The sequence below is a fragment of the Hippocampus guttulatus genome, chromosome 18, assembly GCF_054856545.1.
Source record: "Hippocampus guttulatus isolate MCC_2025c chromosome 18, RoL_Hgut_1.0, whole genome shotgun sequence".
Classification (NCBI taxonomy): domain Eukaryota; kingdom Metazoa; phylum Chordata; class Actinopteri; order Syngnathiformes; family Syngnathidae; genus Hippocampus; species Hippocampus guttulatus.
In genome coordinates, this window is record NC_141278.1 from 2,536,080 (window position 1) to 2,550,832 (window position 14,753).

A 14,753-nucleotide genomic window follows, 5' to 3' on the forward strand; every position below is an offset into this window, starting at 1 on the left:
ACACACAAACATGCATACACGCTCCACGTCACATTCTGGATCTCAAGGGCAGCAAAAAAAACAACCCAAAACCATTTCTCTTAGCACAATCTTCAGATACTCAAACATTTTGATATGTGTTTGCGTTTTTGCAACAGAAGGCGCCGATATGCCACATGGGATTCAATTTGAGAAGAACTTTTAATGAACTGAGTTCTTAAAAGTTAAACTCAAAGATTTCTACCTTCTATCTATCTATCCATCTGTCCGTCCGTTCGTTTGTCTGACGGAATTGCTTGATTCTTGTTTTGGTGGTGGACTCACCGAAATGATGATGTTGTGAGTGAATAAAAGCGGGCTCCTCTGGACGAAATGTGTTTTTCTTTCATTCATGTGATGTCATGTTTCGCATCCATATTAGCAATAAAAACAACTTTACGATGACGTTTTTGATAGGTCTTATGTTCTGACTGATTACTTTTAATTGGATCTCATTCGATGTTGACATTTAACATAATTTGTGTGTCCTGTTCATAAGAGTTCTGAAACCTCCACAGGTTTACAGCGCAACAATCAATGTCAGCCCAAAGGTCAGATTTTAATCTCAGATTGGCTGGATTCATCATTTGGGATGAAAACTACAAAAGTGCATTTCATAGGTTCATCTCCGGTGAAGGTTTAGAAAATATATCAGTAATACTGTCCAAGACAAAAATCCACAGGCGAAGGAAAGAGTTTTTTGTCGCTGGGGAACTAAAATATTGACATGGAAACGTTAAACCTTCAATGAATGAAGTCCTGAGATCAGTCAGATCAGATGAAATTTCTTCCCTCTCAAGACAACATAAAATCCTCTATTAAGCGTCTCCAGCTGGTCCAGCTGCTCGTCTCTTGACTGGTACTCGTAAGAGGGAGCACATAACTGCTACTCTGGCATCCCTTCACTGGGTCCCTATACATTTTTGAGTTATTTTCAAGATCCTATTATTTGTTTTCAAATCTCTAAATGACCTCGCGCCACCTTACCTCTCTGAGCTCATCTGCCCCGACACACCTGCCTCAGGTGTGTGGACCTGACATTATTAGAAGTATCAAGAACTAAATGGAGGCTCAGAGGGGATCGTGCCTTTTCCCTTGCTGGTCCCTCTCTCTGGAATGACCTCCCACTGAACATTCGGCAAGCCCCCTCACTGTCCATCTTTAAAACCCGCCTCAAAACTCACTTGTATTCTTTGGCATTTGACTCAGCATGACTCAGACTTGATCTTAGTTTTACCGTTTGGTGCTTTCTACCGTCCTTGTTATTGATTTATTGCTTTATTGTTGTATATATGATGTACATGCAGCAATGGCTGTTTGAAAGTGCTGGAGAAATACACTTGAGTTGAGTTGAAGGGAAGGCTTAGAGATGGAATAATGGCATTTCCATTCATCCCAGTGGAAAACATGATTTGAGATACTGTACAGGTATCTCAACCCGTCCCTGAGTTGAGTTAAAGCTGCGGGCTGCAGTGCAGTTGAGGCACCATGTTTTCATCCTGGCACGGTTAGGGTGGGCTGTCTGCGGGCCAAAGTATGCGCGCCGCGCTGGAGGTGTCGGGGGGGCAGACAGACACTCGGGGCCTAGTCGGCAACATCGATTCATGGGAGGAAGCCGCGCCGCTAAACGTCAGTAATTCGCATCCGTTTTTGCCCAATTTGCGACATTCACCTCCCGAATGTTTAACGCAAACACTTTAGCTTTCGAGTTAGCTTCTTAGTTAAGTCGCAAACACGTTAGCAGCTAACTAACCCAGCTAGCATGGGTTAGCGTCTCCCTTGCTTTGACAACTTTGGAAGCTAAATGCGCATTTGGGGGGGGGGAATTATGACGATAAACACCACCGCGCGCACGTTGTTCGTGTTTTCTGGCCACTGATGCAAGAAAAGGTTTGTCGCGTTTGAAGGTAAAGGGGTTCCGAGTGTGAGCTAACGGTGAAGCTATGTGGTGGCTACCTTCAGCTAAACACTGGAACTAAATGTTTTTGTTGTTGTTTGTTTATTATTGATAGCAGACAAAAGAAACCGTACAAACCCTAGCGGGCCGCCTAAATGAGTTTCATGCATAGTCAATTTGGTTTTAACGTGTTTTTGGTTCCCTGCTCAAGACAAGTTGACGTCTCCCGGAGAGCTCTCTGTTTTGGCAAATTTAATTTGATAGAGCAACAAATTCAGGAAATACAGACAATCGAGTGTCTCGGTCATGAACGCCAACTACATAGGGGCGTTCGAAAGACGCTCGTTGCTGTTTTACGTGTACATTTTCGTAGATTGTAGCTTCCCATTCGGCACCTAATGTATCCTCCTTTTGCATGTGTTGGCATTTCAGAGCCGTTTTTGGTTTCCCTAAAACAGCTCCGGCCCGGGCCGCAGTCCGCGGTCTCGAGTTTGACGTCGGGCTGACGACGCGGAGGCTCGACGGTGTGCGGCCGCCAGTGACTCCCGGCGACCCCCCCACGCCGCAGACAGCAGCATCATGGGAGACAGTCGAGGTGAGAACCAAGGGACTGGCAGCCACAGCCCAAGTGTCACGCACCCGGTGGAGAAACGGAATCTTATTTCGTTTATTTATTTATTTTTTAATTCAAGTGCCAAGAATGTTTGTTCTGGATGCACCAAAGGCCTGTCAAACTAGCGTGTGAACCAACCACATTTTTTTTGCAATAATGTCTGTATTGATGGTAGTGATGTCGATGCCGGTTAACATCTTAGCATATCATTGCAATCTTTTAACATCGTCAGTCTGCATCGTAGTGGTTGTGAGCAGGGTGGTTTTCAGATGAAAACACAAAAGCTCAGAATAGTTTTTAGTCTTTTTTTTAATCGTTTTTTAAAAATAATAAATAAGATCTCTCGGGACCTCGTGTACTAAATTGGCGTTACCTACTGCCACCCAGTGGAAGAGCGTCTAATTGTTTGGCCTGCCAAGATACATTGCTGGCATACATACATAAACAAAAACACCTTATTTGTCATAAAAAAAAAATCTGACCAATTGAAATTGGATATGTCACACCTGAATTGTCTCTTTTGGCACACCCAGGTGCTGTAGAAGATCAGTTGAGAGTGACTAATTTACATGACTGAAATGCTTCTCGCCAGATTCACGGAGTCCGGACAGTTCGTCAGTGTCGTCCCCTCCGTCAGGCCAGCGCTCGCCACCTGTAGTACCGGCGGCGGCCTCCATGACCTCCCTGCCTCCCATCTCCAGCGCAAACAGCCCCATCAGTAGCATCGGTTCCCCTTTTTCGGTTATCAGCTCCTCTCTGGGCTCCCCCTGCCTGCCAGGGACACCGTCGGTCGGCTACGGTCCCATTAGTAGTCCACAAGTAAGGTCCTGTCGCCACCCTGCTCTAATTGGGATATAAAATTCCAAATGAAGTATCATTTTGAGACTTCACTCGGTGTTTTTGAAGCTAGCTGTGTTTACTCATTTCAAGAAATTCATTGCCCCCCCCCCCCCCCCCCCCTTGTATTTTGGAGAACAGTTTTTGCAGTCATCTTCTGCTGTCCTTCATTCAGATCAACTCCACAGTTTCCATGTCTGGACTTCACACGGTGAGCAGCTCAGATGATGTCAAACCTCCGATAGGCCTGAAGCTCTCGGCGCACAGCCCGGGCCCGATGCTTTCGCAGAAACGTCTTTGTTCCATCTGTGGCGACCGATCCTCTGGTGACTACGCCTCATCTCTGTTCTCCTTGCATCACATATACCATGTAGATCCAGAACAGGATGTGACATTAACACAATAGAGAGAAATAACCAATAAAAACGTTTAAAGTTGTCCCGACGATGGCCCGCAGGCCATTTGTGGCCTGCCGACCACTTTTAAGTGGCTTGCGGCACATACTAAAAATGACATTTGCTACAAAAAAAGTTGTTTTATATATTGTAGAGCACTTCTAAACAAGTAACATTTCTCTTCATAGCACTGCGAAGAATAAGGCTAATTTTTTACAAGCAAAAAATGGTTTCCTCCACTGGCGAACATTTGGTTTGGTTCTCCTACCAGGAAAGCACTATGGCGTGTACAGCTGCGAGGGCTGCAAAGGCTTCTTTAAGCGGACAGTGCGCAAAGACTTGACCTACACCTGTCGGGACAACAAGGACTGCATGGTGGACAAGAGGCAGAGGAACCGCTGCCAATATTGCCGCTACCAGAAGTGCCTGGCCATGGGCATGAAAAGAGAAGGTAAGCAGGGGTACAAACACAATAGCCGCAAGAACCAAAGTAGCAATGATGGAGCTATTTAGAGAGAGGGGTTGAAGGAATTTGAAAAATAACCTCATTGTGACCCGCCTCCTCCTCTATATTGTGATTGCGATTTTACTTTGCAGTTGTTTTTGTGAGCGTGGTCCCGAACGAATTCAACTCGTACGTCAAGGCACCGCAGTAATTTAACTGAGAGGCTCAAATCGTGATGGCAGTATAATAAGCCTCTGAATATATTCTTTAAAATAATTTTGTTATAATACCATTAACATGAACGTTTTCCGTTCCTCACGATGGTTAAGCAAAGCTCGTGGAATTATAGTCAAACAAGCAAGAATATTTTGTTTTATCTGTGAGCCAGATGCAATCATCAAAAGAGCCATATATGGCTCGCTAGCCATAGGTTCCCGACCCCTGCTCTACTGGATGAGATATTGAGTCCCACATGCATTCTCAGATGGCATTTTCTCTGTCGCCATAGCAACGCTTCACAGATTCGAGCCGAGCCGGAGGCCTGAAAGATGCCCCCCGTTCACTCTCAAACGCGATTCAAACGAGAGTGTGTTGAAAATGATTGGGTCTGGGGTGCCAGGGGATAAAGCAGCGGCAGTGGAGGGGGACATAGGGTTGACTAAGCTTTGCAAACACTAAGCCCCCCTCCCTTTGCTCCCCTTTTTGTTTCCTCTCGTCCACCCTCTCCCTCCTGCAGTGGCTCAGATGAGCGACAGATGTAAGGACAGGGGGTGGGGATGGGCGCGTTCTAGCGTGGCTGTGGATTGAGCGGGCGAGGGACAGCGATATGTATTCGTGCCTGCACAAGGGGGCTGGGTTCCAGTTCTTGAAATTCCCCAAATGGTGCGCTGCACTTTTTCACACACAGACTGAATTTTGTGACGTGCTGAAATGCGCCGCCTGTTCACAAATTCACCTAGCAGTTTTCTTTGTTTTATTTATTTATTTGTGTTTTCCTTAAACCTATCCTACATAATTCTCTGACAGGTCTGTGAATGATGTCTCTCCATGTTTTTTTTCTTTCACAAATACTGTAAATCTCATCATTTTTTTATAATACTTGTTTGTCTTGGTTTCCCTAGACAAGACATATGTTTGTGTTCCTTTTTTAAAAACCTAAAATGTCACCACATGGCACCAAAACCTTAGCTTACAAGTGAGCTAATTGCTAATTGTTAGCGCGCACCGAGTCAATTAGTCATGAGACTCTTCTTCGTTTGTTGCCGTCTGACTGCATTGTACTGCATCCCGGTGGCCAAGGCTCGCACACCAGACGGAGCAAAAGGAACAGGCGATCGTTGAATATATTGTGGGGATGGGTGAGTTATTTAGTGTGCTTTATTACTGTAGTGCTGCTTCTTGGTCCGCTTTTATTTTCCTGCTTTTCCTCCTGAAATTTGACCATGATTCATTCTTTTGCACATCTCCCCTACAGGCCCTATAACATTTTGGATTTGATTTATTCGCAGTGGCTCATCCTGTTGTTTGTTCTCCTGTTCCTCAGCTGTTCAAGAAGAGCGCCAAAGGAACAAGGAACGCGAGGGCGAGGTGGAGTCCACCAGCGTGGTCAACGAGGACATGCCAGTGGAGAAGATTTTGGAGGCAGAGATGGCCGTGGAACAGAAGACGGAGCTTCATGCCGACGGAAGCTCGGGAGGAAGCTCTGTGAGTCGACCGGGCGAAGGGATGCTCTGTTAATCCTCACGTGTGGCATCATCAAATGTTCCTTCCCGCTCCTCCTCAGCCCAACGACCCCGTCACCAACATTTGCCAGGCAGCGGACAAGCAGCTCTTCACCCTGGTGGAGTGGGCCAAGAGGATCCCCCATTTCTCGGAGCTGCCCCTCGACGATCAGGTTATCTTGCTACGCGCAGGTGGGTTTCATCACCGTTGGAAGAGCTACCGAATTTTCCCAACCGTATTAAGAGGTGTAGTGTCATATAACGGGTGCAATTTCTGTATTGAACACATACACAAGGCGCATTGTATTATTGGACGCAAGCATGGTCAAACGTATGCTTTGAAAAAGGCAGCGGCAGCAAAACTGAGTTGGGTTGTACTCGATGGAAGTATTTAACAATGTACTCACGCTATTTTTGGATCAATCCTCACCATTAAATCCAGCAAAAGTCCTCATCTTCTGGATCCGAAACGAACCGCTGGGGAAGTTTACCATCAAAGCCAGGTTTCGCCAGGTTTCCTCGCATCATTGTCAGAGTCAGTCTGGTTGCCGTGCGGCTCCTCGGAAATGCTGCCGAGCTTTCTGCGTAAGCTCCAATAATAGCTCGCAGTTTAAACTCTGTTCCGTAAGCGAGTTTCTTCATAAATTCCATGTTTGGGATGTTGTGGGGCCGTGCCTTTAGCGTCCTCTTTCACGCCCACCCCTCCCACTTGAACGTCCGCGTGCTGTCCTCAGTTCCGTCTGCTACAAGGCGAGCCGCATCTTAAGGCGCCCCCGCCCATTTTGGAGAAAATGGAAGACTTTTGGGTGCGTCTTATAGACGTGAAAATACGGTATCGAGATAAACAGTTATCCAATTTGTCTGTGACTCACAGCTAAAAGCAAAAGTGCAAGTGGCGTGTATTGAGTTAGGTGTGGAATACTTCTCAACAGGAATTCGAGTGACAAATGCATTTTAGAAGTTTGTAACGTGGCAAGCAAGGCATGGAAAGCGAGACCATCCAAACCGTTTTGGGTCGTGACACACTTATTGTACTCTCAAGTCTGTACGGTACCTGTATTTGATTTTAGGATGCTTGGTTTTAAAATGATTTTGCTACACAATCCGGTGGTGGTGTATTTATTATTATTATTTTTTTTGTACATTGGAAATTCACACACAAACAAAGACAACTCATAAATATGAAACTCAAAAAGTCAAACTAATAAAAAAATCATGTTTATCCTGCTAGAGATGAAGATATTGCTCGTGTTTGTTAAAAAAATGACCCCCCCCCCCCAAAAAAAAAGCATCTAATCAATGAGCCCTAATATCCACCGTAAAACATGCCTGTCTGCAGGTTGGAATGAGCTACTGATCGCCTCCTTCTCCCACCGCTCCATCTCGGTGAAGGATGGAATCTTACTGGCCACCGGCCTCCACGTGCACCGGAACAGTGCTCACAGCGCCGGTGTCGGGGCCATCTTTGACAGGTAGCCGTTCACCTTTCTGCCAACTCGCACACGTGATCAGGTGACAAAGCTTGAGAAGTAACGCGAACCCTGCGCCCGTTCTCAGTTCACCTGATTTTTTTATTTATATTTTATTTTTTTCCTCATCGGAATCTCTCCTCAGCCCTTCACTGAAAACTCACTTATTGGTGGTTTTGGTGCTCGCTCATTCATGCCACAAAATGAGTTGCGGAAAGTAGCAACTGGTGTCCAGGAAGTGTGGTGGGCTGGAGACTAACCTTTTGCAATGCTTGCACTGGTGCGGCCAACTTTTTCTTTGGTACTCCAGCACAAAAGTTAGGCCCACCCAAATTTCCCGCCGCATCACGTTCACCGCGGCGGTTTTCTGGGTTTGCTCTTTTAGTTTTTCCCCAAGGCTCCTTTTTAGCCGTCTTAGAGTATCTTCCTGGTGGATCATGACGTTTTGGCATCCGCCTCAAAAGCCAACAGGCGCATTATTCGTCTAGGGCGCCTTCCCGCTGCAGACCTCGCAGCGGTGTCCCATATCAGAGCCACGTGGCTCGTTGAGCAGGGTGCCGGGTGGCTGCAACCGCTTCCTTCCGTTCTCCGTGCGGCACACGCCTGTACCGGGAGTCTGGTGACTAATACGTCTTCCGCGCATCCCCGCTCAATAATGAGGCACTCTTGCGACTCGGAATAGTCAGTAACTGTCGGGCAGCCATTCCCTAACTCTGCGATTTTAAAATAAATAAATAAATACAGTACCATTAAGGCTGGCCTCCCTCCTTAACAACTGAAAATACACTGTGATTTGCAGATTGATTTGCCTGTTCAATCACAATGTGTGGCTTCTCTGTTAATTACACAGTCCTTTTTTTCTAATCAAATGCGTGCCTAAAACATTGACTACACCCAATAAGATTGGACACATGTCTGTCAGCTTTTCATTTGTCAAAAGCACAGTTTGAGAAGCTCTGGTCTAGGGCAAAAGCCACGAAAAACAATGTGCATGGTTTATTCACTTAACTTTTCCAAACATGTCTTCGACTTAATAAGATCACCTACTAAGGACCCTCGAAATAACTTACAAGTGTATTAGCGATGACACTGTGTAATAACACTGTAATAACACATTGTGATTGCATACACAGGGCGCACAATGCTGAGGTTGGGGCCATATTTGACAGGTAATTACGCCACGACACAAACACTTTGCTTGAACCCCTCCTCCGCAGTCCTCATTGAAAAAAAATTCACGAGCTCTAAGACAGATCACAATATGTGTGCTGTGCTTTGTTTTGTGTGCTGAAAGCTCTTGTCATCGCCTTTTAAATTTTGGGTGACCAAAGTAAACACCGCTAAAAGACACTGAGAGGGATTTCTGAACACAAAGTGGGTATGAAAAGTCTACCCCCCCCCCCCCCCCAACACCCACCCACGTTGAAACGTTAGCACTTGCGTGGCGTGGCGCATACCTGCCAGCCCCTCTCTTCCGCTTTTGGCCAGCCTACTGGTATACACGACACGAGCACAAAGATAAGCATGCGTGCCAGCTATCTGTCCCGGGCTAGGCCGGTAATGAGAGAGATGTGTTGTGGGCGACGAGGAAAAGGTTTGTGGAGGCCTGCGAGGCAACTTGAACGGATTAAGGTTGACAAGCACAACCATTCGCAACCGCAACAGTGAGCCTAGCCTGCAAAATAAGCCACAATTCATTTTTTTCTTGGTGAGGGGGTGGGTGGTTAATAGTGTAATTGCAATAGAATTTATTGTTGTGGCCCACAGCAGCTCCCTGCAAGTGTTTTCATTTTGGTTTTGTGACGGTCTATCCCATTCGATAAACATCCGATCGCGCAGCTGCACTTTTTTTGCTGTTTGGTGACGTGCGGTGAGGGTACTCTGGGGAACATGGACATGAATGAGTGTGAGTTAAGGAACACGTTCAAGGCAGCGCCCAAAAAACCCCCCAAAAAAAACGACCCACGTTCTAATTGTCTCTTCTTCTACGCACGACCAATTTGTTTCCGAACCAATCAAACGCAAGCCTGTTGTCACGCAGTGCGCTTTTCATCACGCATCGATGATGTTTCTCCAGAAGCATCCCGTCTTCTAGGCGCCATCCAAACGCTTTGTGAGGAATGGCTTTAATGGAAGGCGCCGAGAAAGTCTGCTCTTCTGACCGTCGTCCGCCACTCTCCCGCTTTCCCTCGGCAGGGTTTTGACGGAGCTGGTGAGCAAGATGAGAGACATGCAGATGGACAAGAGTGAGCTGGGCTGTCTGCGCGCCATCATCCTCTTCAATCCAGGTACGCAGAAGCAAAAGTCACCGCTTGGGCGGGTTCCTCTGAAGCGTCGCTCTCTCTTTTGCCCAAAGATGCCAAGGGCCTGTCCAACCCCAACGAGGTGGAGGTGCTGAGAGAAAGGGTGTACGCTTCTCTGGAGACTTACTGCAAGCAGAAGTACCCCGAGCAGCAGGGCAGGTATGCACCACTGAAAGAAAAGCTGGGGGATGTAAAGCGACAAAGATAAAAAAAAAAACTTTCCACGGTCATGAGAAGTTTGGGCCAAAATTTTCTTATCGGTTAGTTTTCACAGTAACTTGCTAGAAACGTGTCCAGTGAAGACTCGAGCCTTAGTCCCAACCTCTGTTTTGATTGGTCCGCGGCGTAACGCGTCCTCCCTCAGGTTTGCCAAGCTCCTCCTGCGGCTGCCGGCGCTGCGCTCCATCGGCCTCAAGTGCCTGGAGCACCTGTTCTTCTTCAAGCTGATCGGCGACACGCCCATCGACACTTTTCTCATGGAGATGCTGGAGGCGCCTCACCAGCTCACCTAGACCAGCCGGCCGCCGCTGCGGAGGCCGCCTCGCACGCCGGGATCTGCCGCCCCGCAGTCCGGCTCGTCGGGCTTCACTCTGCTCAATGGCAGCACCCAGCAGGGCTTCGAGTCAGCCCTCGCACTCGTGCACACGCACACACATCTGCGGTTTACCCGCTGCATTACGGACAGATTGAATTTGGAGAGGCAACGTGGTTTGAAAAATACACTCGTGCCAGCATCTTTCTTGTACCGCCTCTTCTCAACCACATACGCAGTCGACTATGCATATACAAAAAAAAAAAAAAAAGAAGATATACACACACACAGACACCTATATATATATAAAAAGTGTGTGTATATGCACAGGTATGAGTGGTAAATGTCTTAATCATCTCAGAGCGCCTCTGTATCGTGGATCCGCGGAGTTCACGGATGGTTTCTGGCTTCCAATCAGGCGCCTAGCATTCCAATCAGCTGGTCGCCATCACACCAGCGTGTCTCCTTATCGACGTCATCCTAAAATGTATGATGCACATGCTTTGTATTTCCACGATCATGCCGGAACGAGTTTTGGGCTTCTATCTTTGAAGTACTGTACTCATGAAATGAGAGCTTTTTTTCCCCCCCCAAGGCATTGAAATCCAGGAAGGGTCTGGGAGCACTTTGAATGACTCTTAACGTTGCCCTTCCATCCTCGATGTGCGCACAGTGGGCTTTGTAAGACAAAAAGAATGACTTGAATTTCTCGTGGCTTTGTTTCTTTGTGAGTTGATGCTGTTTTCTTGTCTGTCCTGGCAGTCGCTTGGCAGTTTGGCGAGCTTGGGGGAGTCGAGTGCTTCACGCCGGGCGGGCTCACTTTCTCGTTTTACCGCCACGACGTCGTCCTTCGCCGGCGGTCATTAATGCACTTTTGTGAGTCGTACCTGTGCGAACGTTTCCTCCGAAGGGCCGCCGTTCTCTGAGACAAGGTACTTGGTGGTGGCTTTCTCCTTCTTCCTCGCTGCCGTGTTGGGTCCGATCATTTGGGTTCGGTCAGGAAAATGTAAACCTGTTCCTGTTGAGTGGGCAGGCCCAGCGCGATGTGATGCTGAGCTAGGACAATTTTTTTTGGGGGGGGGGGGCTGTGAAATGAGCCTGGTACACATAATAGTGGCCATAGAATGAAAAAAGTATAGATGATTGGACGATGTAATATTGCAATCTTCTATGCCACCCCCGCCCTCCTCCGATTGATGACATCACTGGTCGGCATTAGACAAAGGCAGTGAGGAACCGGTGTTGCCTCGAATTTAGGATGCGAATGACTTCTGTGTGACTGACTACCTGACACTTTTCCACATGAGATGTGTAAATATTAGGACTTGAAACTCACAAACATCCTGCTCATTGGGTTTTTTCCACCCAACATCTAAAACATTTGCTTTTGTTTTGTTTTTTTTGCCCCAGTCAAATCAACGACCGTGCCCAAACTGCAACCTTTGCACCCGCGACCTTGATTGGCACTTGACTTTTACTGTGATTTGCAACCAAGCGCAGCTCCAAACGTGACCAGTAGTGTTTGAACAGGACTGCTATGGATTGATGATTGTGAGCCTTTCTCCAGTCAGAAGTTTTTTAAGTGTTGTTGTTGTTGTTGTTTTTTCCCTTCTCCTTAAGCAGTGGCTCAATGTCTAACATGGTCTTGCACATTCATACCAATGCGATCACTGCACAGTATGCAAGCATGCGGTCAGGTCAGGCAGTGAGACGGGCGGTGGAAGCGGATAACGTGGCCTATTAGAGACTCCAAATGCATCCTCTTAAAGAGGACTTGTGTGCTTTTGTGACTTGGAGCCCAGCCCCCCCTCCTCCCGTGAGGTGACCTGTGAGACAGGTGAATGAATCTTTTTCAGTGTTTGGCTTTTCTCTTCTGGCATGCGCCGGGTGCAGGGGTGGGCAAACTACGTATGGCCCGCTTTGTTCTTTCGGTGCATTTGAATTTAAAAAAAAATTTTTTTTGAAACGGCTTAATAAATGTGTTTTTTATTAGTCGATCTCATTTAAAAGTTTTTTAAAATTTTATTTTGAACAATTTTGCCAGTTTTCTAAGTCTGATTATGAATGTATCTCTTCATACATTATCATTTCCATTAATGACAAATACAATAAAACGAGCTTGAATTATTTTATTGAAATGAACACTTTTATTTGTTGCGTTAATTTAGACGCCCTCTTAGGTAAAATCCATTCATAAATTCATTTTTGTCCAATAATATTTTATCTGACTAAATCATTAGTTTATTGCAAATAGTCGTGGAAAAACAGGTTTAGTTATTAAAAATACTATTTTATATACTTTTTTTTTTTAAACCTCCTTGCCCTTCTCTTCAATTTCAAAATTAAATGTGGCCCTTGAGCACAGAAGGTTGCCCACCCCTGGTTTAGAGGGTTATTAATTTATATATGTTTTTTAAAAAATGCTCTTCTTGGAGGCGGACCCCAAAAATTAGATTTTTAACGCGGCAAGACGGACGCTCTTTTGTACAGGCCGTTTGTTGGCCTTAACTGCTGAGCCTCCATGATAATTAGGACTCGACCAAAATATGCAACCTGGACTTTTACCAAAAGATTAATTGAGCCACTGAGAAATAGTGTGGGAACTCAGTTTGTCGTTTTGCAGAAGTTTTGTAGCTGATTTGACAATTCAATGATTAGTTTGTCCAAAAATTGTGTCTTTCCTCAGATTTTGTCATTTGTCATCTTCAGTTATGTCGGACCTGCTCAGTGTCGTCTTAAGTTGCCTGAAAGAAGGAGGGGGGGGGGGTTGTGCAATAGTGTTTGAATTCCAAACATCTTTCAATATTTCATGGAAAAAAAATGACAAAATAAGGTTAACCCTCATATGCAAAAATTAGAACCTTGATTCAAACCAGTAGCCATTTCTGCATTTAAAAATGACCAAAAAGCAGCTCGCTAGCCCGCTCTGGTTCTCAGTGGCTCAATTGTGCTCTGTTACATAAGTGCGTCTCATCCCCGAGTCCCCCGCGCTTACTGAAGCTTCTCCCACTGCGTTGAGGTGCGTTTCCGTTCTTCCAGATTGCGTCGAAGTTTAATGCAGTGTCCCGACTGTGATACGAAGGCATGATGGAGGCGAGCATGACTGCTCTATTGCTACAATGCGGCCCTCAGCCTTCATCCCTTTGGCCTCTGCTGCTTTTTAATTACATGAAAGAACCCTCCAATGAAGTGTGTGCGAAAGACACAGTTCATCGGCGCGCTTGTATGTTTTTTCTTTTTTTGGTGGCGGGGGAAGACTCTTTCCTCTTGTGTTGGTGGCGGAGAAGCCGGCCGGCTCTCACTTGACTCGTAGGCTGGAGGCGTTGACAGTGTAGCTAAAGTATTTAAATTGGAGAACAACAACTCTTACCCAGTTGACGGTTTTGGCTGTCACTTCAGCCTTCGTCTAAGCTGTAACTGCTTCCTTGTGACGTGTCAAAAAAAACAAAACAGGTGACCCGGTCGGTGGGTAAACCTTCAAAATAAGCCTCCGGTCAGGGCTGTGAACCAGCAATTGTAGAGGCATGCACAAGGCCTCTGAGTCACGTCATCTGTTTGTTTGACATCCTCACATTTGAGCCGGGGTGTGTTGACGTTATATATCCACTGTAGGACCGACATTTGTAGTCCATCATGGTGCTTAACCCGCAGTGTGTTGGTGCTCCCCCGCACTGTACCTTTTTGTGTGTCGGGCTCGCGCCACACCACCGGCGCAGATGCACTTTCTTCCCTGTGAGAGGGTGAGAGTGGGTCCAGAAGGCCGCTTTGTCCTCATGTGGACAATTTGGTGGGAGGGGTCGCTCTGTTTTAGGAGGTCAAGGCTACGTTGGCGTGTGTTTTGAAGGTCAACTAAAGAAGGAACCAGGGAAAAACAAACAAAACTAATTTCCCCCTTAGAGCGAGACTCTTCATGAATTGTTTACTCGTTGCTCAAAAAAAATTCACTCTTTGTGTTATTTCCCATCTTGAATCTATTGCGCTTCCAGCCTTTTTTTTATTACAAAGTATTAAACGCATCGATTGTCCAATTTGAATGGAACCTGTCCCTCTTGTTTTATGTCTGTTCTCCATTCTGTTTGTATCTTACTCCGTTGTACACGTGGAGCCTCGTGACTGTTGTGTGCTCTGGAGATTTGAAAGAAGAGAAAATATGAAATATTGTTCAGTTGTGTTTTTTTTTTTCTTCTCCTCCCAGTCATTAATTCTGACTCTTGTTTCTGTTTGTTGTATCATGTCCGAGTAAAGCTTTTAATACTGAACCCAAACCGCTTTTCATTGCATTATTTCTCCCCGGTCCGCACCTCAGCCAGTCCAGCAGGACCCCCAGGGCCTCAGCTGACCACTGTGTGGCTGCGCTGCTGCCATTCAGCCTTCAGAGGGAGCACTGACCTTTTTTTAGTCTTGGCAAACTTTGGGGGATTGCGTTCACTTTGTTGTCTCCTCCTCCCAGCCAATGGGGAGGCGGCATACCTGCGAGCGCTTCCACCCGCCTGAGCCCCACTTGCAGGAATGTCAACTCGCAT

At 46.4% G+C, this 14,753-nt stretch overlaps 1 protein-coding gene across 8 annotated transcripts; it reads left to right on the top strand.

Annotated features, from left to right (window-relative positions):
* The first annotated feature begins 1,499 nt into the window (after window positions 1–1,499).
* Window positions 1,500–14,489, top strand: rxrba (retinoid x receptor, beta a). Of its 8 annotated transcripts, XR_015103675.1 has the most exons (14): window positions 1,501–1,647; window positions 2,348–2,510; window positions 3,121–3,347; window positions 3,541–3,691; window positions 4,032–4,211; window positions 5,749–5,909; window positions 5,989–6,118; window positions 7,266–7,398; window positions 8,529–8,564; window positions 9,592–9,683; window positions 9,752–9,857; window positions 10,063–10,717; window positions 10,826–10,911; window positions 10,993–14,489. XR_015103675.1 is itself a non-coding variant. In XM_086136376.1 (12 exons), exons 2-12 carry the CDS (start codon window positions 2,495–2,497, stop codon window positions 10,208–10,210), a joined length of 1,380 nt encoding a protein of 459 aa, XP_085992502.1. In that variant the 5' UTR covers window positions 1,500–1,647; window positions 2,374–2,494; the 3' UTR covers window positions 10,211–14,489. The 8 variants fall into 8 exon arrangements, 4 of the variants coding, with proteins under 4 accessions (XP_085992502.1, XP_085992500.1, XP_085992504.1 ...); XR_015103674.1 differs by having other exon boundaries at window positions 10,063–11,162; window positions 11,641–14,489; XR_015103672.1 differs by having other exon boundaries at window positions 10,063–10,911.
* The last annotated feature ends 264 nt before the right edge of the window (window positions 14,490–14,753 follow it).